Genomic DNA, 26,846 nt, shown 5'->3' with positions numbered 1-26,846 from the left:
GCAGAGTAGCAGAGTACAGGTTCAGATCTGTCCAAATAAGTCAAGACAAAACGCGGAACGCTCTCAATTAGGATTGGAAATTAACACGTTGCGCAATATGATAATCAAACTTCGAACTGTTTGAAGAATTTTGATTTCAGGTCAAACCTAAATATATCAAAATCAAGTCAACTCAAACTTTTTTACAAAAAAGTTTGATTTTCAAGTCAAGTTTGTTGAGTAAAATCAAACTAGTTTGACTTGATGCATCTACAGGGTGTTTGGTAGGTCGATGGAAATTTTTTAAGGGATAATAGGGGACGCCATTTGCAACATTTTTTGCTAATAATGTATCGCTCAAACTGTTAAGGTTTCCGAAATATAGTTAAATTTATCAATATTCGACAACCGTGTATTTAACGTTTAAAAATTATCTAGGCGTACTACCTCCCTGTTTTACGAATGGAATAAAAATGTAAACCTACAACATCGACTTAGCATACAATTTCCATCAGCTATCGTCATTCTCCGAACGCATAACAAACAAAAAACAATCTACCTGCTATGAAGTGGTTTATTTTGGTTTATAAACATGGTTATTGTATGCGTATGAAAGGTGCGTTTACTGTTTTGACATCCGAATTGTGTTTGGAGTTGCATTAACAACGAAGGGTTTTTGCAATCTGAGCAAGTAATACGTAAGACATTTTGTATGTCAGGGAAGTATCTCGCTTAGATAATTATTTTTAAAAATAAAATAGACGAGCAGCCTTATTTTCTAATATTGGCGAATTTAACTTTATTTCCGAAACCTTAACGGTCATCGAGACGAAAGTTACCGAATGCACAAGCGGATCTTACCCGATTACGGCGATTACCTACCAAATCAACATTTCATCAGAGTATTAGAGGATTGCCCGTGTATAAACATTTAAGGTTATATTCATTTAGTCTATTTGAGTAAAATTATTCTATGTTTGTTATTGGAAATTGGAACTTCATAATTTAAAATTTGATTGTTTTTTAAGTTGTCTATTAATAAAGCAAAACAAACACATTTTGTATTTAAGAAATACAGTGATCACCACAATAACTTGATAAACAAATGACCTAATTTCAATAAAAATTTCAAATAAATATGAACAAACTATTTACATTATACTGGAATTCTGATGTAGGTACAATAATTTACAACTAAAAAGTAGGTATAAACAAAAATAAAAAATTTAAAACTAAGGAAAAATAATATTTTTATATTTAAATAGAATCAATTAAAACCATACAATTTCATCATTCACCTTTACCTTTTTTTTATATTTATATGTTAATTGTATCTATATTGTGTAAACATTGTTTTATTTTTTAATGTCAACGGAATTTAAAAATGACTTTACGTTACGTTAGGGAGTTACAAAAACTACCTAATAGGGAGTTTTTGTGCACACAAATACGTAAACGTAACGCATCTTTTTGACATATACGCTTGCGCATTAATGGTTGAACTCCCGTATCGCGATACGTATTACCTAAGGTTACGGGCTGGTACGTTAGGTTCATACGCATCCCTATCGAGCCGAAAGTCACCGAACGCACACGAGGATCTTGCCCGATTACCTACCAAATGAACATTTCATCAGCGTACTACTCGTTTCTAAACATTTTAAGGTTATATTGGTTATTGGTTTAGTCTATTTGAGTAAAATTATTCTGTGTTTGTAATTGGAAATTGAAACTTCATAATAGATTTAAAATTTTATTGTTTTTAAGTTGTCTATTAATAAAGCAAAACAAACAAATCTTGTATTAATTTAAGAAATACAGTGATCACCACAATTAATAACTAGATAAACAAATGACCTAGTTTCAGTAAAATTTTCAAATAAATATTACCACACTATTTACATTATACCTACTGGAATTCTGATGTAGGTATACAATAATTTACAACTAAAAAGTAGGTATAAACAAAAATAAAAAAATTTTAACCTAAGGAAAAATAATATTTTTATATTTAAATAGAAGCAATTAAAACCATACAATTTCATCATTCATTTATCTTTTTTTACATTTGTATATTAATTGTATATTGTGTGAACATTGTTTTATTTTTTTTAATGTCAACGGAATTTAAAAATGACTTTACGATTTGCTTTACGTTACGTTAAGGCAGTTACAAAAACTACCTATTTTAACATTCATCCTCTACGACACGTTAGTTGCTTTACGTATACGGAGATGCGTACGTTACGTAGCAACAAAAACTCCCTATTAACGTTCATCATTCTTACGGTACGTTAGTGCTTTACGTATAGGGAGATACGTTACGTTACGTAGCTACAAAAACTCCCTAATAAGTCTTATTCGTATAAAGATAAACACTATTTACTTAGGTGTATTTCTGTTAGAGAATCAAATTTAGCACGCAAGCTCACGTAAAGTAATGACAGTCTGTTTCAACTTAAATATCTGTCACATATGTCACTAGGTATGCATCAGTTGATTAGTTAAACCCGTTAATATACTATTACTCACGGGTAAAGTAATGAGTGTTGTTATCTATTCAAAAATAGTGAATAATTAGTATGTACATTGAATCACGGTTTTGGCTCCAAATTTTGAAGAAGCGCTTGCATTGATACGAAATTTGGCATACAAATAGGTAACATATTATATAAGAAAAAAAGTGATATTGTGCCAATATGTGATTTTCCCTGGGGGTGAGTGTCACCCCTTCTCGAGGTGCAAGTGACTCAAAAAGTAAATATTTTATCGAAAAAAAAACTTTTATGAACATGGTGTATGTATGAACTCTCTAGACCTATGGTTTATTTTTTAACCAGGAGAAGTAAACTAAAAAGACAGATTCACACCCTAGAAAGTCACTAGAAAAATAACCAAATACATCTTCTTTTTTGGTTGATCCTGTCGATCCTGTTGATACGTCGCTAAAGAGTTCTCAAAACAACTGCTTTTTATATAAAAGCAGACTAAAAATCTAAAAATTAAAGAAATAACGCAGAAAATACAAAAAATCGCCGATATAACTTAATTAACCTATGAAATGCCAATTGTGTCAAATTTTGATCAATGTCATTTTTGTCAAAAATTTTATAACAGTGGAGTAAACTGGCCTGCGATTGGACCAATTACAAACAAGCATTACAGCGCGGTAAATTTCAATCACTCCTCTTGGTTTAAAGACAAACATTAGTAGAAGCAAAGTTGTAGCCAATGAAATAGGTTCATATCCGTCAAATTTCAAAGCGAAGATTTCAACGTGAAATAAACAAAAAATAATGCACTTTTTGAGGAAACCTCATTACAACTTTTTTTAAAGTATTTAAAAAAATATTTACTTTTGTTTTCAAAAAAAGTTTCTATCATCAAAAGTAAGTAAGTTACGCCCAAAATAAAGTTGGTCCCTTTTTTGTTCAAAGAAACTTGGGAAAATCACCCCCTAATTAGCCTCTTAATCAAATTAATCGTTACTGCTTTTTTTCGAAAATAACTTAAAAATTATTAGTGATACCCAAAATCACAAAGAGTAAAAAATATATAGTAGGTTTTGATTTTCTGAATATTTTGGATTTCTTGTTTTTGTGTAAGACAAAAATTGGTTAAGATATGGCTGTTAAAATTGGCATACACTTGTGATTATGGACTAGTTCAAGCCCTTTCAATTAGAGCCCCTTCAAAAATAAGCATTTTGAACCGATGCGCGATGCCGATGAAACTTACAAATCGTATAAACAATACATACACGAGTAAAGCAAATTGTGAAATGGTAACGATCAATTTCATTTGGGATTTTAATTGGGGATGATTTTTACTATTTTTTTACCAATAAAATTATTTCATGTTGAAATATTCGATTTCAAATTTGGCGAGTATGAACCTATTTTTCATTAGTTACAACTCTTCTTTTACTGAGTCTAGGGATCTCATATATACACCACTTTTTTCACTTTTTATGGGCTATATTTTTGCTAATAATGTTTTTTTCGATAAAATATATACTTTTTGAGTTATTTGTAAAAAACCGTCTAAAAATGTGTTTTCTTTTTAAAATGAACGTACAAGTTTACTCGCAAATAACTCGAAAAATATTAACTTAGTGAAAAAATGTTATAGAACAAAAGATGCTTAGAATTAGTCAGTTTATCTATTTCCGGACTTATTTTGAACGTATATTTTTTCACACCCCAGAAGGCGTGAAACTCATCCTCATGGCAAACGCACACATCGACACAATATCACTTTTCTTCATTGACATGTTACCTATGTATGCTTTTTCTCATGAGCATTTTTCAGTGCGTCACAGTTTTTCGATTTTTTTTGTAACGCATTAAATTGTATATGACAGAAAAAAAGGCACGTCGGTGATTACTTTGGTAATTATTCTAGTTCGGTGATTATTCTAGTTGTCGATAGATGGCGCTATAATAGAAAAAAATTTATTTACTAATTATATAATATATCTACGAATATAATCTGTACAATTTATAAGACTATACAAATCAAAGATAATACCATTTTATAAATGCAATAAAGACAATTGATTTGTTTTTATGCCTAATTGCAAATAAAATTTGACAACTGTCAGATTTAACTAAAATGTCATGTTAGAATAAATATTATAAATGTATATTATCACGGACTTACCTTTTTTTCTATCATTTGTGACGCACTGAAAAATCCTCATGAAAAGAACCTTATGCCAAATTTCATGTTCATCTAAGCGGTTCTTTAAAATTTATAGGTTTTCCAATATTTTACCGTCAGGGAACGTACTAAATGACCATGTTATTAGACGGCCGTAGAAAAAAGTCGTTCTTGATTTTTTAGATTTTGCCGTAGTAAATCCTTGGATGGAATACCGTGAAGATTGCCAGGCAAATAATATTCCGAAATCAGAACAACGAGACCTTACATTTAGAATGGAAGCCGGCGAAAGTTTGTTAGCGTCACCTAAAAGAAGAAGCTCAAATCAAGAAGTGGAAAAACAGGTCGAACAGGAAAAGGAAACACAAATCAGGCCACAAAATTATCGAGCTCCACAACCAGCCAAAGAAAAAAAGTTAGATGGGTTTGAGCATTGGCCAAACATTGATCAGTTAACTACAGCAAGATTTTGCAGAAGGTCGGGTTGTAAAAGCAGAACCCGTGTTAGATGTCTTAAATGTGATGTTTACCTATGTCTTACCAAAGACCAGAACTGTTTTTGGAAATTTCATATCAAATAATGGTTTCTAATGTATTACTATTTTATAGAGTTTGTGTAAAATAAAATCTTATAAAATCTTATTTCATAAGAATGTTTAAAGACCTGTTTAAAGAATTATTTTATTATTTTTCCTATTATTTTAGACATAAAAACATAGAGTACAAGTTTCGAAATATTTATTGAACGTTTTTTGTTGCCGTGCTGAAGGGGATATCTGTTTTTCAATCCATCCCCTGTAGATATTTTTATGGTATTCTTGTTCTCATGATCATTTTTCAGTGCGTCACAGTTTTTCGATTTCTCTCTAATGCATTAAGTTAGATGAGACGGAAAAAGCGGTAGCTCCGTGATTAAACACAAAAATAATGCATCATTACAATGGTTATATACATAAGATGTCTATTCCTAACCTACGTTTGATCCGTTGATATTTAGAATGCGCGTTTTTTCTAGCCAATCAAATACACGTATTACGAACATTTGACGAAAACTTTGTCCATTTTGGCCATTTTTTAGAAGTGTCAAAGAGTCAAGTGACGGTTATTATTCAGGTCAGTATTTTGTGTACCTGTCATTTTGAAATTTCGAATTCGACTTCCCTTGTGTTTCACACAACATTTTCCGTATTGACAGTTCATTGGTTTCACAACGTTTTTGTGCATTATTTTGTGTTTTGGTTTAGAATTTAGTTCGTTAAAAGTTAGTCATTGGCGTGAGGAGACTAGAGACATTCGAGATGTACCGAAGAGTGCTAAATATCTCATGAGTAGATAGAATAGCCAACGTGGAAGTAATGAGACTTACGCATAAGGAACGAGAAAAACTAACAAATAAGAAGAGAACTGAGATATATGGGACATGTGATGAGAGACGTATATCTAATAATCCAGGTCATTATGCAGGAAAAAGATCCATAGTAAGAAGACGTAACTCATGGCTGAAGAACCTTAGGAACTGGTTTGAATGTAATAACAATGAATTATTTAGAGCTGCGATTTCGGAAATAAAGATCTCTCTGATGATTGCCAACTTTTGAAGCGGAGACAGCACCTAGAGAAGAAAATAAAAACAGTTTATGGATAGTTTTGTGTCATTTTTTAATGTTTCCATATTTATAAATTTAATTAACAATATTGTTTACTTTTTAATTTTATTCCCCTTTATAAAAAATACCTACACGTCAACATATTGTGTAAAAATCAAATCTACTAAATTACTAATTAGTTTAATTCCACAAGCTTTTCACCTATGGCTAAGTACGATTCTAGCATCTGTCAGATTCGTCAATAATTACATGAAATAAGTCTCGACAGGCCCAATACAGTATATGACGTCATAATTAATGACGCACTGAAAAATAATCATGAGAACAAGAATAACTATCTACCCATTCAATTTTTTTACAGACGGATATTTTGAGTTTGATCCTAAAACACTCTTGTTCAATCTAAAATTAATCCCTTAGTTTGTAATCTCATGTTACCATGCAAGTTATTGATTATTTGTATATTTTGATGAGATTATAAATTAGCCAAAGGGACTATTTTGAGTCGCAGTCTCTTTAGAATAGTTACCTCGTTAACAAGTGCGTAAGTCATTTAGTACATTCTTTTTCACGGTTTTTGCTCTAAATTCTAAAGAACCGCTTGGATTGACATGATATTTGGCATACATATAGCTTACATGTCAAAGAAAAAAAGTGATATTGTGCCGATGTGTGCTTTTGTCCTGGGGTGACTTTCACCCCCTTTTGGGGGTGAAAAAATATATGTCCAAAATAAGTCCGGGAATGGGTAAACTGACTAATTTTAAGTAACTTTTTTTCTATAGAGCTTTTTCGCCAAGTCAACACTTCGAGTTATTTGCGAGTGAATATGTTCATTTTTCAACAAAATAACCACATTTTTAGACGGTTTTTCGGAAATAACTCAAAAAGTAAGTATTTTGTCGAAAAAAACGTTCTTAGCAAAAATATAGCCTATAAAACAGTAAAAAAAATGGTGTACGCTTTAGGTCTTTGGATCTCGTAGAACCAGAGTTATAGCAATGAAAAATAGATTCATATTCACCAAATTTCAAATAGAATATTTCGACGTGAAATATCCAAAAAATTAAGCACTTTCTGGGGAAACCCCATTTTAACTTTTTTAAAGTGTTTAAAAAAATATTTATTTCTGTTTTTACAAAAAGCTTCTAGCATTAAATTTAAGCAAGTTACGCTCAAAATAAAGTTGGTCCCTTTTGTTGCTGCAAAAAAAAATCGGGAAGACCACCCCCTAATTAGCAACTTAAATTAATCGTTACCGCTCCACAAATTATTTTACTTATATTGTGTTTATGTGATCTGTAAGTTTCATCGATTCGAAGTGCTTATTTTTGAAAAAATTTGGTTTCAAAGTAAAATTTTTAAAAATTTTAATTTTGAAAAATATGCTTTTTTTCAAAGTAACTTAAAAATTGTTAGAGATACCAAAAATCTCTAAAAACAAAAAATTCATCATTCAAAAACAAAAAATAGTCAGCATTCGTTTTCTGAATATCAAGTATTTTTTTGTTTTTCTGTTAGACAAAAATTGATTAAGATTTGGTGTTTCTAAATTTGCATACATTCGTGATCAGTGACTCGTTCAACCCCTTTTAACTACAGCCCTTTCAATAATAAGGACTTTGAACAGGTGCAACTTACAGATCATATAAACAATACATACACGAGTCAAGAAACTTGTGAAGTCGTAACGATTAAGTTCATTTAAGATACTAATTAGGGGGTGATTTTCTCGATTTTTTACCAAAACAAAATAAGACTAACTTTATTTTGAGTGTAACTTGTTTACTTTTGATGCTAGAAATTTTTTTTATAAAACAAAAGTGAAGTTTTTAAACACTTTAAATAAGTTGTAATGAGTTTTCCCCGAAATGTGCTTTATTTTTGGTTATTTCACGTTAAAGTATTCCATTTGGAATTTGACGAATATGAACCTATTTTTCATTAGCTATAACTCTACTTCTGCTAAGTATAGAGACGTGCTATATACACCATTTTTTAAAAATTTTTACAGGCTATATTTTTGCTAAGAATGTTTTTTCGACAAAATACTTACTATTTGAGTTATTTGCGAAAAACCGTCTAAAAGCGTGGTTATTTTGTTGAAAAAAATGAACATATTCACTGCCAAATAACTCGAAAAGTATTGAATTGGTGAAAAAACTCTATGGAACAAAAGTTACTTAAAATTAGCCAGTTTATCCATTTCCTGACTTACTTTGGACGAATATTTTTTCACCCCCAAGAGGGAGTGAAAACCACCCCCAGAGCAAAAGCACATATCGGCACAATATCACTTTTTTTCTTTGACTTGTTAGCTATGTGTATGTGTATGCCAAATTTCATGTCAATCCAAGCGGTTCTTTAAAATTTAGAGGTTTTGCAATATTTTACCGTTAAAGAACGGACTAATTGTTTGAACTTACGTCAGTAGAGTGTAATATTATCAGTAGCTGTCAATTTAGGGCAGTCTATTATAGAAAGATACCTAACCAATAGCTATAATTACATAATTATCATTAGCTGTCAATAAGACCATATTTTTTACTCCACACTTCAACCATTTATTTGCCATTGTCAATCGAGAAGAAACGGACACAGGGTATTAGAAAACAATCCGAAACTGATACATATTTAAATCGAATTGTCCACTCTCGATGGGTACCACTCAAAAATCAAAATCGTGAAGGGACATTCTGATTAACGTTTGTATAGAAAATCTTTGTTTGAAAACAAAGATACCTGTAGCCAAAACCCAACTGTAGCCTCAGGTTTTCTTAACATTCTGTTTTTTATTCATTCGCTTATGTTGGATAATAAAAAAGTTAGGAACTTTAACAACTAGCCATGTTTTTTATCAATACGGTATGGCAAACTTTAAGCGGCAATTTTGCATGAAAAAATAATGACAGTTTGCTTTATAAACATATGTCCGCAAATGTTTCGTTTTCGATATAGAGGGTGTTGAAATTTTTTTACAAATTGACGATTTATTTATTGCTCTAAAACCGGTTGAGATATGCAAATGAAATTTGATGGGTTTTAAGACGTAGTTATTGCACATTTTTTGACATACAATTAAGAAGTTAATATTTACCATTGGCGCGCTTACTGGTAATATGAGCCGTTATATTATCCGTATGCGCGCCAATTACTTACTTACTCCGTGGCGTTACAACCCTTCGTGGGTTTTAGCCGACTCGACAACATGCCTCCACTGTTTTTTGTCTTGAGCAACCTCCATCCAATTCTCCACCTCCATAGTGCTTAGGTCTCCAGCTATATTATCTCGCCACCGGAGTCGAGGGCGTCCGCGTGGTCTTCTTCCAGTTGGGACTTCCTCCCACACCAGTCTTACTGTTCTTTGGTCAGAATGTCTTCTGAGTTGTCCTGTCCATTGGAGTCTTCTGGACTTTATTTCTTTTATGATGTTGGCGTCTGGATAAAGTTCTTTGAGCTCTTTGTTAGTTCTTATCCTATATTGTCCCAATCCTTCATCCAGCACAGGACCAAAGATCTTCCTTAGGATTTTTCTTTCCCAAACACGTAGTCTCTCTTCGTTTGCCTTTGTTATCGTCCACGTTTCGCTTCCATACATCACAACGGGTTGTATGATTGCTTTATAGACTTGTATCTTCGTACGTCTTGTTAGTTGTTTCGATTTTATAAGGTTTTGGAGGGCAAAAAGACATCTGTTGCCGGCCTGTAGCCTGTTGTTTATTTCTTGTGATCCGTTATTGTCTTCAGTTATTGTTGTTCCAAGATACTTGAATTCTCTAACGCGCTCAAAGTTAAAGTCATCGATGGTGATGTTCTGACCGATTCTGTTTCTGCTTTGGTTATTGCGGCTCATATACATATATTTCGTCTTGTTTTCGTTGATTTGGAGACCCATGTTCTCTGCTTCCTTCTCGAACCTCATGAAAGTCTCCTTCATCCTTAATCGTGTGTTTCCTATTAGATCGATATCGTCTGCAAATGCCAGTAGTAAGTTTGGTCCTTCTCGATGAAATACTGTATTCGGTTTTTCGATTCTTGCACTTCTAATTATGTGTTCCAGAGCTAAGTTGAAGAGTTGTGATGAAAGTGCATCTCCCTGTTTTAGTCCATTGTTTATTTCAAATGTCTCCGAGTATTGTTGTCCAACTCTCACCTTACATCGTAACCGTTCCATACACATCCGTATCAACCTGACTAGTTATTTTGGAAAGCCAAGTTCCTGCATCGCTGTCCACAGTCTAGCCTTGCATACTCTATCAAATGCTTGTTTAAAATCTATGAACATCTGATGAAGCTTACGATCAAACTCCCAGCATTTTTCCATTATCTGTTTTATTGTGAATATCTGATCAATAGTAGAGCGGCCCGGTCTAAATCCGCATTGATAATCTCCAACGATTTCTTCTGTGTATGTTTTGGTTCTTTCTAACAGGATGTTTGCAAGGATTTTATAGGTGGTGTTTAGGAGTGTTATTCCCCGGTAGTTAATACATTACTTTTTGCTTCCTTTTTTGTGGATTGGTACAATAACCCCTTCTTTCCATTCATCTGGCATTGTTTCTTCTCGCCAAATGTCTTGAATTAGCTTGTATATAGAACTGTACAACGCTTCTCCTCCATGTTTTAAGCACTCTGCGGGTATACCATCGCTACCGGGTGTCTTTATTATTTTTAATTTTTTTAATTGCCTGTATTACTTCTTCGTATGCCGGGTATTGGTCATCTATTTCAGCTGTATGTACTTCTATGTTTGATGTATTTCTGCTAGATTGGTCGTTTAATAGTTGATAGAAGTATTCCCTCCAGTTTTTAGGATTTCCTTGTCATCAGTTGCCCGCTGTAGTTTTGAAGGGAATTTCCTGTTCTTGCTTGGTACCCGGTCTTGATATCTGAAACTCCTTTGAAAAACTGTCTCGCTTGTTCTTTCTTTTTTCTTCTATATCTCTGATTATTTTTTGTTCCTGATACTCCCTCTTCTTCCTTTTCATAAGTTTTCTTGTATCTGTTTTTCTTTGTTTATACGTTTCATTGTTGTTGTGCGAGGGGTTTTGTAGCATGTTCCTTCTAGCCATATTTCTTCCTGTTATGGATTTCAGGCAATCATCATCGAACCGTTTTGTTGTTGTTTTCTTTTTGTGTCCTAGTATTTCATATGATACGCTAATTTTATATTTTTCCAAGCTGAGACTATGTTGTTATAGTCCTCTGCCTGTGTTAGAGCTATTTTTGTAGCCTTTTGAAATTTCTGTTCTGTCTCATTATCACGTAGAACTTCAGTATTCCATAATTGTGTTGGTATATTCTTGTGTGTTTTTTGGGACGCTATTCTTGTGCTTATCTTCGTTTTTACCAGAAAATGATCCGTGTCTCCATCAGCTCCTCTTAGGCTTCTTACGTCTAGGCAGTTACTACCCCTCCTGGCATCTACTAGAACATGATCGATTTGATTTCTTGTGACGCCGTCGTTAGAGACCCATGTTTTTTTGTGTATTTTCTTGTGTTCGAACATTGTTGATTTTGTTAGTAGGTTGTGGGACGCTGCAAAGTCTATTAACCTTGTTCCATTATCGTTGCTGACATCGTGAAGACTATGGTTACCTATTGTTGGTTTGTACGCTGCTTCCTTCCCAATCTTTGCATTGAAATCTTCTAAGATAATATGCATGTCCTGTTTGGGGAGATTATTTTATCAGTTCCTCTAGTTTCTAGTTTATCATAGAAGTTATCTTTACATGCTCTACCTTTTCCTCTATCGGTGCATGGGCAGCAGCTAGGGAATAGTTATGTAGTTGTCCTTTGAATCTGATATAACAGAGTCTTTCGTTAACGGGTTTGAATGTTAAGACTGACCCCACAAGACTTTTCTTGACTAGTGCCGAATTGATGTTCCTGTTCGCTTCCGCTGAAAAATACTACCGATTTATTAGTTTTTAGGGCAGTTATGTCCATCTTTCTGGATTCAAGTTCTTTGACCACCTGAGTTAGTGCTCCAGGCCGATATAGGCTTAGTACGTTCCAGGTTCCTATATTCATTGTCCTCTGTTATCTTAAAAGATCCGTCCTTATCCGAGGCATGTGCTTCGTTTTCATAACTGGGTTTTTTACAAGAAGGAATAGTTAGTCTCTTGCTTAAAACTCCTCCTTTTTCATCCTGGACTTGGGACCAGGCAACGGCGGAGTTGTATGCGCGCCAATGGTGAATATTAAATGCTTAATTGTATGTCAAAAAATATGCAATAAATACGTCTTAAAAGCCACCAAATTTTATTTGCATATCTCAACCGGTTTTAAAGCAATAAATAAATCGTCAGTTTGGAAGAAAAATTTCAACACCCCCAACCTCTGAAACGAAGCATTTGTGGACATATGTTTATAAAGCAAACTGTTATTTTTTTTGCATGCAGAATTACCCCTTAAAGTTTGTCATGCTTTTTTAAAAACACCCTGTATTGATGAAAAACATAGCTAGTTGTTAAAGTACCTAACTTTTTTGCAGTCCAACAAAAGCGAATGAATCAAAAACCAGAATGTTGAGAAAATATGAGGCTATAGTTGGATTTAAATTTCAGTATTTTAAAAATGCTAGAATATTCCACAGGGTGATGTGAACTATTAGAAAGAAACACAGTTTGGTTCGTACACTCGGTATACAATGAAAATTTGCCTGTTTAGCAACAATATGATTACAGCGATATTGTTAAAGAATAAGGTTATAACATATTAAAAAATCACTTATAGAGCCGGCGTAGCTCAGGCGGTAGTTTGCTTGGCTCGAGTGCTGGTAGGCCGGAGTTCAAATCACACCGCCGTGCCGGCAAGAACTACTAGACATTTTTATAAATGTCTATAGGCCCCAGGTCGACTCAGCCTGAATAAAATGAGTACCTTGGGTAAAACCAGGGGTAATAATAGGCGGTTGAAGCGTAGCACAGGCCCTGTTACCTCCATTGTATACCGTAGGCCTAAGATTTAGCAGACTACACTGTTATACTCCCAAAGCCACGTGAGCGGTATAAAACGGGAGACTATTATTATTAAAAAATCACTTATATCCGACAACAGGTTTAGGAAATTCGAGACATCAAAAATGACCCATTTTTAAGTTGGGCGGTTAATATTGGCCCAGAGTGTATGTTTCTTGCCTGCAAAAATTTTTCTCTCAAAAATGAATAACCATTTTCAATATTTCATTATTTCCTATTCATTTTTGATTTACATGTTTACTCTGATTGGAGTACGAAGGGAACCATTCTCGTGGGAACTTTACCGCGCTGAGCAGATGGGACGTGAATTATAAATTGTAAAATTCTCTCATCTTCTTTGGTCTCAGCATTCGTTATGGCTTGCAAATTTAGAAGCCTCGGAGGTGTAACCGGAGAAGGTTCCCGTTGTTTTCGATCTGGTGGGATGTAGAGTAATATTTTTGGTATTATTTTATGTGCTATTAGATGGAAAACTTAGTCCTTTATTTTTCTTTCAATTTATGTTCCAACTCATTGAACATGTACATCGGCATTCTAAACCGCGACGTCAACGTTGGCAAACCGCCCTTATATGTACGAGGCCTGAAGTATTAAAAAAAATAGTGACATCCAACAGATCAGGTAAAAGTATAAGATATTCTTCTTCTTGTGTTTTTTCCAATCATAGTATACCAAATATTTACGTTCACTGCTCTCTATCAACACTGGTTTTTGTAATTAGATCTTCTTCATTGAAACCGATAGCTACATTAGCTAAAATCGTGTTTTTTTTTTCAATTTTTGCTCTATAACTCCAAGGATTTTAACTTTACACCAAAAACACCCAAATAAAGATTCACCGTTATTAAATTCTGCATAGAGACGTGTTTTTCCCGATTTACTTCGACGAAAATTTTGCCCGGAAAATACCGGTAACAAAATCTTTAATTTTGAACTAAAATTTTAGATAAGTAATTGTTTATCAATAATTAAATAACTTGGTAGCATCGAAGCTCTTTTCGTATAGATTATAATTCTAGATGCCGATGGAAATTAAATGAACAGTTTAGCAACAATTGAATTGTTAATTAAAAATTTACGGTGGCTATAATAACCACAATAATTATGATACATAAGAATAACTATGATTTTTGTATAAAAAGACACTGTACCTATCTATGTACTTTACAGAATTGAAATTGGACTATTTAAGCGGCCTCAGGTATATTTTAAAATTATAAACAATTTTTTGGCTTATAAACAAATAGAATATCTCGGGAAATATTAAATTAAATTAAATCATGAAAACGGTATTGGAAACAGCAGCAGGACGCATCTTTTAAAAGAAAAAACGTTTAATTGTGATAAGTGGTTATTGAGATACAACCGGTCAAAGTTGACCGGCATTTACGGCAAAGATATAAACAATAGGATCATAATTTTCGAACCATCACCTTTTTATTTTTATGCTCTTTCTTCACACCAATTTTCATATCTTTAAAATAATCATAACATATATTATTGTAATAAAAACTATCGATATTACGAGTGAAAATTGCCAAAAATAGCAAAATTCCAATCAAAAATTAGTTTGGAAAAAATGTAATCTCAAAGTTCAAAATCGGTATACGTTAAAAAACGCATTTTCTCGGCTTCCCACGGAGCAATTTTCTCCATTCTTTTTTTGTTCCCAAGTAACTCGAGTAGAGCCATCTAACGAACGCATTATTAGATGTCAAAGTTGCTTTTGTTTTGTTATAATAAATTAATTAGTTTATTATAACAAAATTTTTAATTTGTTTAAATAAAGATTGTTTAAATAGCTATACAGCTTTTAAATGAGAATATTTGTGTTTTTAACGTTAAAAGGTACACTTGTAGTAAGTTTATCTAAAAAAGTCTACAGCTGGAAAAAATATGTAGTTTTCTTTTCTTATAAATAAATCAATCTATTATAACAGAACAAAAGCAACTTTGACATTTAATAATGCGTTAGTTAGATGGCTCTACTCAAGTTACTTGGGAACAAAAAAAGAATGAAGAAAATTGCTCCATGGGAAGCCGAGAAAATTCATTTTTTTAACGTATACCGATTTTGAACTTTGAGATAACATTTTCTCCTACCTGATTTTTGATTGGAATTTTGCTATTTTTGGCAATTTTCACTCGTAATATCGATAGTTTTTATTATAATAATATATGCTATGATTATTTTAAAGATATGAAAATTGGTTTGGAGAAAGGGGATAAAAGTAAAAAGGTGATGGTTCTAAAATTATGATCCTATTGTTTATATCTTTGCCATAAATACCGGTCAACTTTAACCGGTTGTATCTCAGGAACCACTTATCACAATTAAATGTTTTTTCTTTTGAAAGAAGCGCCCTGTCGCTTTTTTTCCAATACCGTTTTCATGATTTAATTTAATCTAATATTTCCCGAGATATTCTATTTGTTTATAAGCCAAAAAATTGTTTATAATTTTAAAATATTCCTGAGGCCGCTTAAATAGTCCAATTTCAATTCTGTCAAGAACATTAGATAGGTGTAGTGTCTTTTTATACAAAAATCATAGCTATTCTTATGTATCATAATTATTGTGGGTATTAGAGCGACCGTAAATGTTTAATTAACAATTCAATTGTTGCTAAACTGTTCATTCAATTTCCATCGGCTTCTGGAATTATGATCTATATGAAAAGAGCTTTTATATTACCAAGTTATTTAATTATTGATAAACAATTACTTATCTAAAATTTTAGTAGAAAATTAAAGATTTTGTAGGAAAAACCGACATTTTCCGGGGAAAATTTTCGTCGAAGTAAATCGGGAAAACACTTCTCTATGCAGAATTTAATTACGGTGAATTTTTATTTGGGTGTTTTTGGTGTAAAGTTAAAATCTTTGGAGTTGTAGAGTAAAAATTGAAAAAAAGACGATTTTCGGGCGCCATTTGGTATATAAAAAAAGTAACACACTATCTGCGGACTTTGCATACCTATATTATTAATATATACAATCATAAGATTCGATTCCAGCAATAAAATTGCTGGTAAATAACTTTTCCTTGTATTTTGCTAATTAGCCCAGAGTCCAGAGTATATAGAAAGATTACGCGCAAAGTACTTACCTTCCATGATCGACTGGCAAAATAGACTAGTGTTAAATCGGAAAGGAATAGGAAGCCATGGCATATGTGTTAATTCCTTTCCGATTCCTCACCGACCCGATTTTTGAAGCAATATAGGACCGGAGTATGATTGGAAGACTTCATGAGAGGTGTGTTCAAGCCTTTAGGCCCGTTGTCGAAGATAAGTGTTGACAGGAAAACATGATATCTCTCATTACCTTTTAAGTTTAAATAACGTTTTTATTTAATATTTTTAAATAAAAAAAAATTAAATAAAAATTGGACAAAACGCTTTCTTGTAATCTCTTATGCATAAAAACGAAATGTCTGGTGTTGAGTTTGTCATACTTTAATGATATCATTACATTTAATACTGTGATACAGTCACTTTTTAGATGGACTCCTTTTTACATGTTATCAATGTGGGAGAGTTTACAAGAATAAGAAACATTTAAAATACCATTTAAACGTGGAATACGGAAAAGAAAAAAGAAATAAATGTCCAGTATGCTTCAAAACCTTCTATCAAAAATCAAATATGATATCGCATCTACTTCGTCAACATGAAAATTCGGAGGCCGCCCAGAATTGTTCGAGGAGACAAATAAGGTAGCTCGTTTAACTTTGGGTGGACAATGAGTTTAATTGAATATGCCTATATAATTGACTATATGTATATAAAAACTGTCTTTAAAGCCTTCTGTAGTTTTTAATAACGTAGCCTTGTAAATTATGTCCAGGGTGTTTCGTAAAAAGGTAACACTAAGGAATATATACTATGGTCTATATTCTTTTGTAACACCCTCTCTAGGGTAGGTAAAAAGCTAAAAAATAATTGGGGTTTGCTGAAATTTTACTCATTTTTTCAACGATATAACCTGCTTCAAACGATGCGTCAAGAAAAATGGAAGAAAAAATAGATACTAGAAGATCGATATCCAGCCTGCATAGTCTATGAAAATTGTTCAGCCAATCTACTACAGCCCTTTTTGGAGCAGCAGTCCATAAAGTCAGAACAGCTATGTTAAATAGTCAACATTATACGTAACAGATAAAAGTAAATTATTATTAAATTAGGGAAGAAAATTATTATTAAATTAAAAGAAACTAGATTATTAATTATATTATTATATACACTATCTCAGCTACTGAATTCCACTGACTCAGGTTTTAGCATCAAAAATAACAATACTGTTGTGACGGAGCTTAATCATTTGTTGTATGGATGATTTAAAATAATGGCCTTCACTCGGAAACACTTAGATCAGATGGTAAGCCTGTAGAAATCTTCTCTAATGATATTAGTATGCCCTTCAGTCAGGACAAGTACCGTATCTTAAATATAGTTAGAGGACAGGTTCAGACCGGTGGTTTCGATATACAAAATGGCTAGAACATCGAGGCCATGAGTGAAAATGACATGACAAATATCTCGGGAGTAAAGCAAGCTCTGAAAATTAACCATAAACTAATGAACACCGAACACTTCCGAGTTTGTACGAAGGGTAAGACAGCCTAATGAGTCATGTCTCAATAGTAAAAATTGGCATTAAATATGTACGCCTTCTGCATCTCAATGAGATCAACCAAAAATATGTCGACAATAGAGCGTCGACCTTTTGGTTAACATCAGGAGAGATGTTTCTCGAGACAGAGGGTTTCCTACTTGTCATTCAGGATCAGGTTATTCCAACTAGAAATTACCCCAAAGTACATTGTCAAAGATCCTCAGGTCCAAAATGACAAATGCCTATATGGATGCCAAACTCAAGAATCCTTCCGACATCTTACTGGGGGCTGCCAGGCGTTTGTTGAAAGTGATTATAAATAACGCCATGACTCAGTAGGTACGATTCTACACCAAGAACTAGCAAACTGGGACATTTCCAAACCGACCATCTCCCTTTTTATCAATACGTCCCTGACAGAATGATTGAAAACAACAACTACAAGCCATATTGAGATCGCACTATGCTCACAGACCAACCAGTGGCAAGCACACAATAGACCGGATCTCATACTAGTTACTAAACTTACTAGGCAATCAACACTAATATATGTGGTTATACCTAACAGTAATAACCCTCTTTGTTAAATATATTATAACGAAAGGATCGCCTAGAGATCTCGAAATACAAATAAGGAGACAATGGAGAATGGAAAGTACCCATTGAATGAATGAATTTATGAATTTATCAGAATTTTCTGCAAAATCTTAGAAATTATTAACTTCTGATAAGTAAATACTGTCCAGTTACTTATTTAATTTCAACACTTAGCTGTAACGATATTATGCAGTACTTATTTTTAAAAATGAATAACCATTTTCAATTTTGTTGCAACACGAAACTACAGCCGCATCATCATTGTAGTCCAATCAGAGAGTGCATCAAGCACCTCTACCTACCGGTTTCGAAACTTATTAGTCTCTCATCAGGAGGCACATATGCTGCTCTCTCTGACCCAACTAGGACAAATCCCGGCGTGCAGTCACGGATTGCAACGAACGAAAGGGCACAGATGCCCTAACGGCAACTGCTAGCTTCTCTAGAGAAGGTTCGCATTGTTTTCAATCTGGTAGAATGTAGAGTAACATTTTTGGATGTTGTTTTATGTGCTATTAGATTGAAAACTTAGTTTTTTGCTAGCAGTTGCCGCTAGGGCATCCTTGCCATTTCGTTCGTTGCAATCCGTGACTGCACGCCGGGGTTTGTCCTAGTTGGGTCAGAGAGAGCAGCATATGTGCCTCCTGATGAGAGACTAATAAGTTTCGAAACCGGTAGAGGTGCTTGCTGCACTCTCTGATTGAACTGGAATGATGATGCGGCACTAGTTTCGTGTTGCAACGAAATTGAAAATGGTTATTCATTTTTGATTTACACGTTTACTCTGATTGGAGCACGAAGGGAACCATTCTCGTTGGAACTTTATCGCGCTGAGCAGATGGGACGTGAATTATAATTTGTAAAATTCCCTCATCTTCCTTAGTCTCAGCATCCGTTATGGCTTGCAAATTATAGAAGCCTCAGAGGTGTTACCAGAGAAGGTTCCCATTATTTTCAATCTGGTAGGATGTAGAGTAACATTTTTGGATGTTGTTTTATGTGCTGTTAGATTGAAAACTTAGTTTTTTTATACTTACTTTTGTTTGTTTATTCTTCAACAATGTATTTCAGCCAAACCTTTTGTTATGTGGTAAAGGTAAACCATAATATTTACTTTAGGTATATTAATTTAACATAACCTGTAATTTTTAAAACGAGTACTTCTTATCGCTACCCAAGATAATAATGATAATGAATAAACATAAAATCATGATGAATAAAATCGACTAAAATAAAATAGCCAATCTTCTTTTATTCGTCACAAACCAGTATTAGTTTTATTGTTACAATATATGTATTAATAATCAAAGTTAAGTAATTAATAATAAATATAAGATAATGAAAATGTAAATAATTACACACATTACACAATTAAACACATTAGATCAAACAAAATGACAAAATCGGCTAATTGGAAATAGTTGCCATGTACCTGCCATAACATTGGATAGTTTAATATACGTATATACCAACGATTTACCATGAATGTGATTTGGTCCTTGAGAAATTTCATATATCTAGTCCCACAAAAGGGATTCCTCAGACATATATCTGCAGAAAAAATCAGCCAAACTGATTTACGATATCTAATGAAAGGTCGTAGCATGATAGCATGAAGCATGAAGATACTTTAGTGACAAACAGACATAACATTTCAGTAGTATATAACGTGCTATAAGAAGTAGTCATTTCTGTCACAAGTGCCACGTGCCGTTATTTATTGTCTTTAATTTTGAAATCTATATCTATATAAATGTGTAATAAAAATAAATTAGAGGGAGTCAGTAAGAAATAGAGAGTGTCAGAAGAAATTGGAGGATTCCAGAAAAATAGAAAGGAGTCGAAAAAAATAGGAGGGGTCAGAAAAAATTGGAGGGAGATACGATAAAATAGGAGGAAGTAAAATAAATTGAGTACGCCGACTGTAGGGGGCACTTAGGACTGTAGGTAAAATCACTAGTTATAATAGTTTTTTAGTCCTGTGACAACTCAGCACATGAAACTAAAAAGAACTGATCTAGTAGGTGTGGCTCTCTGTGTTCTTCTCATAGCTACCTTTCGAGAAAGGATATTGTTTGAAAAATCGTTACCAAATTGAAATGTTCTTGTCTAGATTCCTTTATGTTAATTGTTAAGACTTCTTAACTCATCATTGCTTTGTGAGTATTTGTAATCGTATATCTATAATTTTTTAGTGTTCAATTAATTCCCTTCTTACCTCCGTAGATCCGCCACTATACAGTAGTTTTCTAAAGATAAGGCGGTACTCTATGCTGGTATTGGATAAGTGTGAAGCATTCATGAAAACATGGTAATTCTTATGTCGCTCTAGCAGCACGTTTTCTATCGCACTTCTGCAGTTTTCTGAACTTTTCGGAGGTTTTCTGAAGATTAAAATACGATGTATCTATTTTTGACCACGAATACACATGCAACACGCAATAAAGTATGAAGAAAATGAATCTCGCAATAATGAATATTTTCGTTCACTTGACCGTGTGCACTTAATGTAAACAGAGCACCTGAATTCAATAACAGAAGGCTGTAGCTTCAGAATAGTAGTATTTTAGACCTAGGTCCCATGGATTTTTTACTTTATCGTACTACATACGCAGTATAATAGATAAAGTTATAAGATCGTGCAAAAAAATTTTTTCAGATTTCACTTTTTTTCGACGTTTTGAGTCCCCCTGAGTCTAAAAAGCAAATAAAAAAACATGTCGGAAGTATGTACGTACGTATGTCGCCACCGCCCAGCAAAAACTACTAGACCGATTTCGATGAAATTCGGTACGAGTAAGTTTAAGGGAATTTTGTCGAGAAACTAAGCTGTTAAAAAAAGCCTCTCAAAGGGGGCCGAAATAGGGGGTTATTTGGGGCCCATTTTTGCAAATTTGGACCAAAACGAATTAAATTTAACTCATTAGCCCATCGATAGGTAAATAGAAATACGGAATTTGACATTTCCAAATTCAAAATGGCGGCCAACATGGCCGACCGCCCACCCGATACATTTCCTTACCTATCTAAAAACTTGTTTAAGATAAGTTTAATTTGAAAAAGTCGTTATATAGCCTAAAGATGGGGGCTATAAGAAGAATATTATCGTTTTTCAGAAAAAGTTATGGGTTGCCTATTTAAGGGGTCAAAATTTGACATAACTTTGAACTAGATTTTCTCAAAAATGGATCCAGGGAATTTGTTTATTTATTGATATATTTTTAATATTCTATCGGTAAATTGAATGACATTAGTCAGATTTTTTAACTCCCCATAGGAGTGGACTCTGTAATAGAAACTAAAATTTTATATTTGGCAGACATATATGGTACTTTATTATCTACTATCACAATAAATTTTACCTAAAATATGCCTTACGGTTGAATCGGAAATGAAAAAAAATCTTAATTTTTTAGATCAGCCCTGTATATTTTTACATCTTTTGAAAGAATGCACAATTACCTTTCCAATGACATAAAACTCGTTGCTGTAGCTCAAAAAGTCGAAAAGTTACAGTAAATAGAAATTTTGCTATAATCTTGTGTGTGTCCTCTCTCGCGCGATCATAACAGAGCATTATTATGGGGCAGTCAATGAGGGTATTTGGCTCCGAATTCCATCCTACTACATCAATGTACTTGATATTTTCACAGTAAGTAGGGAATAGCTCAAGAAACAAAATCTACCCTATATACTATGGCGCTTTTATCTTGGGGCGGTTCCCACCCCTTCAACGGGGTGGAAACTTTGTTGGTCAAAATACCCACGGTAGTGGCTAGAGAACCTATTTCTAAGCAAAAACTGGTCTATACTTTTTTTTTGAGAACTCAATACTTTTTGAGTTATGCGTAGTGAAAACTGGCAATTTTCATTGAAAAATGACACCTTTTCGGGCGGTTTTTTGTGAATACCTTAAAAACTATGCATCGAACTAAAAACACTATATAAAACATTTTTTAGATTATAAATAACAAAGAGATTCGTTCCTTCGTAAATCTTCTATTTATAATACAAAAAGAGATATGGTAGGTGAAAAGAGTTTGTTTTTTTAGTGCATGCTCAAATTGGTGTATTCAACTTGAAATAACAGAGGAACGGTGGGTTTTAGGTGTATAATGCTACCAACGCCTTTTGTAGTTTTTGAAAAGGCCTTTAAAACGAGCACCGTTAATGTCGGTTACATTCAAACTAAGCGAGATATGGTGCAAAAAAATATATGACTAATGTACTTTAAGGAAAAATACGTTCATACATAACAAGTACATATATTTAACCCCTCATCCACCAGAATTTAAATGCATCGTTTTTCTTCTGCAATACCTTTGAATATAGTGTTTTTTCTACTTTCAAAAAGTTGGACGGGTTTAAAATGAAAGGTTTTTGAAAAAAAAATAAGATCAAATTATAGAGCGCATTTTTAAATTTTCTTAAAAATCTTCCTTTTTCATCTAGACAAGGCGGAAACGGCGGGTTCGTTGGGAAAAATATTCCCATGAGATATTTTTGCATAATCACATTCGTGAGACATCCCAGAATAAGGTTCAAGAAGTCGCCCACGAGAAAAGTGGGCCAATTTTTTTTAACAATTTTTTTTTAATCAAATTGCAAAAATCAATATTTTGGCCCGGACTAATTTTTTATTAGGTTTTTTGGACCATTCTTGACAAAAAAGGTCTCTTATAATTTTTCTCTAAAGTTGACCTTTTTCGAGTTATAAGCAAGTTAAAATTTGAAAAACGCGAAAATGGCCATTTTTAAGGCTTAATAACTCGGTCAAAAATTATTGTTTTGAAAGTCAGAAAGTGACTAAATCAAAGTTTAAAGTCGCCGTTACATGATCCTGAAGAAATCTGTGTCATTATTTTACTACTAAGCTGTTATTTTTGATTAATAAAATGAGTGGTTGTATCGTATTGACGCTGCTGTAAATGTGAGTGCGAGTAAGATGCACAATTGGACTGCTGGAATAGCTTCTCTCTCGCACTCAGCATTTACAGCCCCGCACACGTGCATGACGCTTATTATTATTACTTAAAAATAACAGCTTAGTAATAAAATAATGACAAAAATTTCTTCAGGATCTTGTAGGGGGGGCTTCAAACTTTGATTTAGTCATATATTGACTTTCATAATAATATCTTTTAACCGAGTTATTAAGCCTTGAAAATCGCCATTTTTCGTTTTTTTTTCAATTTTAAATTGCTTATAAGTCGAAAACGATCAACTTTAGAGAAAAATTATAAGAGACCTTTTTTGTCCAGAATGGTCCAAAAATATAAAGAAAAAATTGTTCGGGCCAAAAATATTGATTCTTGCAATTTGATTAAAAAAAAATTGTTAAAAAAAAATTGGCCCACTTTTCACTTGGGCGACTTCTTGAACCTTATTATGGGATGTCTCACGAATGTGATTATGCAAAAAAATCTCATGGGAATATTTTTCCCTTCGAACCCGCCGTTTTCGCCTTGTCTAATCATGTAATTCGAAAATAAAAATATTCCACTCCCGAGTAGTGATGTAACGAATATTCGTATTCGCATTCGCATCCGCATTCGCGAAGTTTGTGCGAATGTTTTGCGAATATGAATATTAGAAAAAAAATCATTGAAGATAATATTAGGTTAATAAAATCAAAATATATTCACTTCTCAACTTTTTTTTATGAAGAAAAGGTAACTTAACCTCGAATAATCACATTGTCAGCTTTCACTTTATCTTATTATTTGGTATTATGTGATAAAGATTAAGATTCAGATTGATTTACACTAAATACCAATTAACTTTTCATTAATAATTTAGGAAACATAACAAAAATAGAAACAAATTATTAAAAAACTGGACATTCGCATCCGCATTCGCGAATGTCGGTAGCAGATATTCGCATTCGCATTCGTATTCGCGAATGTTCAAAAAATGACATTCGTTACATCACTACTCCCGAGAAGGGGTGGGAACCGGCCCCATGATAAAAGCGCCATAATATATAGGATAGACTTTGAATTAGGAGATTGGACAGTAGGATAGAATTCAGAGGTATTATCTTGTTTTTACTCTCGCGCATTGACTGGCGTAATAGAAATAGAATGAAAATGCAAATATTGTAAACCAGAGGTTCTCAATCTTTTTGAGTCAGGTACCACCAAATACTTTTTATTATTTTTGGTACCACCTAACTAAAATACCTGTCTAGCTAGGTGATCTAATTAACTATAATTGTGCCAATGGTGGTGCTGATTTTGGCTCTTTTGAGTTTTGCGTACCACCTCAAATAATGAAATGTACCACCAGTGGTACATGTACCACAGATTGAGAACCGCTGATTGTAAACTATTAATTTCTCTGAAAAATGAACTAATTTAAAATGAAAGTATGACTAATATTCTATTGATTTATGCAATAATCTCTAGTATGTCCCCGAAATATGGCATGGAACATTTTCTCAAATGCAGGAATTAATGATACGTAGAACCATAAAATATTTTCAAGTATACAAGGTGTCTCTAAAATATCAAAATAACAAGTAACTTTGTTATTTTCATAGAATGCCAGTATCTAGTATGATAACGATAATAGATCGGTACGATAAAGTTCTCGGGCGGCCCTTCCGTCCAGCGTTTTTAATCTTTCCACCGATAACTATCATTTTGCCTGGGGCCACTTTTCCATAAAGAATGTTGAGGGATCCTTTAGTGACTAAGAGCTTTTTTATTCTTTATCTTACTTTCTAATACAATATATTTTATTTAATTTATTTCGGTATTTCTGAGCATTCAAAATTCATCTGAAGATCTTAATTACTACTAGTTACTACCAGAAAGCTTTAAGAATACCTATGTAGTTTTGAAAAATACCAAAAAAGGTACAGTTCTGACAAATATTTGATTTTATAGTTTAAAAGAAAGCTATCAATGATACATATTTGTTCATTGAAGTAAAAAACCAATTAGCAAATAGTATACATATATTGATATAATAATTAAGAATAAAGATCAATTATTTTTTATTGAGTCGATTTTTATATTATTTTTCTTTTATAAACTTTTATCCTAAAACTAAGCATGCATTGCGTTCTACATAAAATGGAATTAGAAAAACGACACAAATTAAACACTAGATTATTTTAGGTAAAGAAGACGAAGGGACCAATGACGACTTAGAAAACTCCACTTACTTTAACATTTTCAAGTCGGAAGGAAACAAAAAACGGCCCTTATTGATAATTAACGGTAACAGATTTGCCGCAAAAAGGAAAATGACAGGTGAACGTGGGATTGAAACAAAAACTGTTAAATGGTATTGCTGCGTTAAAGGCTGTCCAGCTGCTATTAACTCTACAGTAAATCTACAAAATGTGTCGATTATCAGTTTAAAACACCAGCACTCTAAAACTAGTAAACGTTATTGATAATATTGAACTTGATTAATAGACAAGCGGCAGCAACCTCTAAAATGGTGTTATACCGACCACTAAAATCAACTTTGAAGTGAATGACCAATTTTTGTCATTCTTTATGTTTTCCAGGTCGCTGAATCCGAATATGAAGTTTATTTTTATCTAGAATTGGTGGAACATGTTCAAAAATCAAATTTTATGCAAAAATGTGAAACATTAATTTAGCTAATTTTTCAACTTTAGCTCGCTGTATCTTTGGTCGCTGAAAATGTTGCCTCTTCAAAATTTTACCGTATCATCTATGAAGTATTTAGATAACAATGAGATTTGTCCAAAATGTTTAAACAAATTTAAAGAGTTGTTAATTTTTAAACATTTTGTCGTCAGATTTTGTAGGTTCATGTTTACTTAAAAAGGTTGAGTGACAAACTTTTTAGTTTTTAATTTTAACCAACAAAACATTAAAACATGAGTTATGAAGAAGTTTTCTGGAAAAATTCGAGTCAAAATATGCAATAGGAAAAAAGTTATGTGACTTTAGAGATCGGCATCGGCCACGCGCTGGTTGCGCGCATGGCGTGCAACACACTCGGTAAATCGAAACTCAATGTCCTATATATACAAATATTATGCTATTTTTAAAACTTTTTTTTTTGATATTTTTAAGAAGTATACGCATCTTAAATGACTGTGTATGAAAGAATATAAAATATAATAATATAAATATTAAATTAAATGATTATTATAGTATTATTTTGTATTTTGACAACGACACCCGACTTGGGCGTCGGAACGTTAATTAGATCATTTTTTTTGGTAAAATTGTGGCTTATTTCCCATTGAAAATAGTTGATTATAAAAATGCCACAAGGAAATATATTCAGTACAAATTAAATGATATGTACGAAAAAATTATACATAAACTCCTGTACAAAATTAACGCGCCACTTTAATTAATCTAAATATTTACAATATGAACACAAAATAAAACTAAGTTACATTGAAATA

The 26,846-nt window shown here is 32.9% G+C and overlaps 1 protein-coding gene across 46 annotated transcripts in view; it reads left to right on the top strand.

Moving 5' to 3' along the window:
- Positions 1 to 26,846, top strand: part of LOC114336038 (longitudinals lacking protein, isoforms H/M/V) — a 630,205-nt gene that overhangs the window by 82,264 nt on the left and 521,095 nt on the right. Inside the window, exon 5 of one of the 46 annotated variants that reach the window (XM_050646600.1) lies at positions 16,736 to 17,038. The exons of 44 other annotated variants lie outside the window; for them this stretch is intronic. In XM_050646600.1, the coding sequence (XP_050502557.1) occupies positions 16,736 to 16,953 (218 nt within the window). In that variant the 3' untranslated portion in view covers positions 16,954 to 17,038. Of the gene's footprint in view, positions 1 to 4,824; positions 5,238 to 16,735; positions 17,039 to 26,846 lie in introns of those variants that run through there. One more of the 46 variants, XM_050646569.1, reaches the window with a different exon arrangement.

This window comes from Diabrotica virgifera, chromosome 3 (assembly GCF_917563875.1).
Source record: "Diabrotica virgifera virgifera chromosome 3, PGI_DIABVI_V3a".
In the NCBI taxonomy this organism is placed as follows: Eukaryota; Metazoa; Arthropoda; class Insecta; order Coleoptera; family Chrysomelidae; genus Diabrotica; species Diabrotica virgifera.
This window is presented reverse-complemented; position numbering and strand designations above follow the sequence as displayed.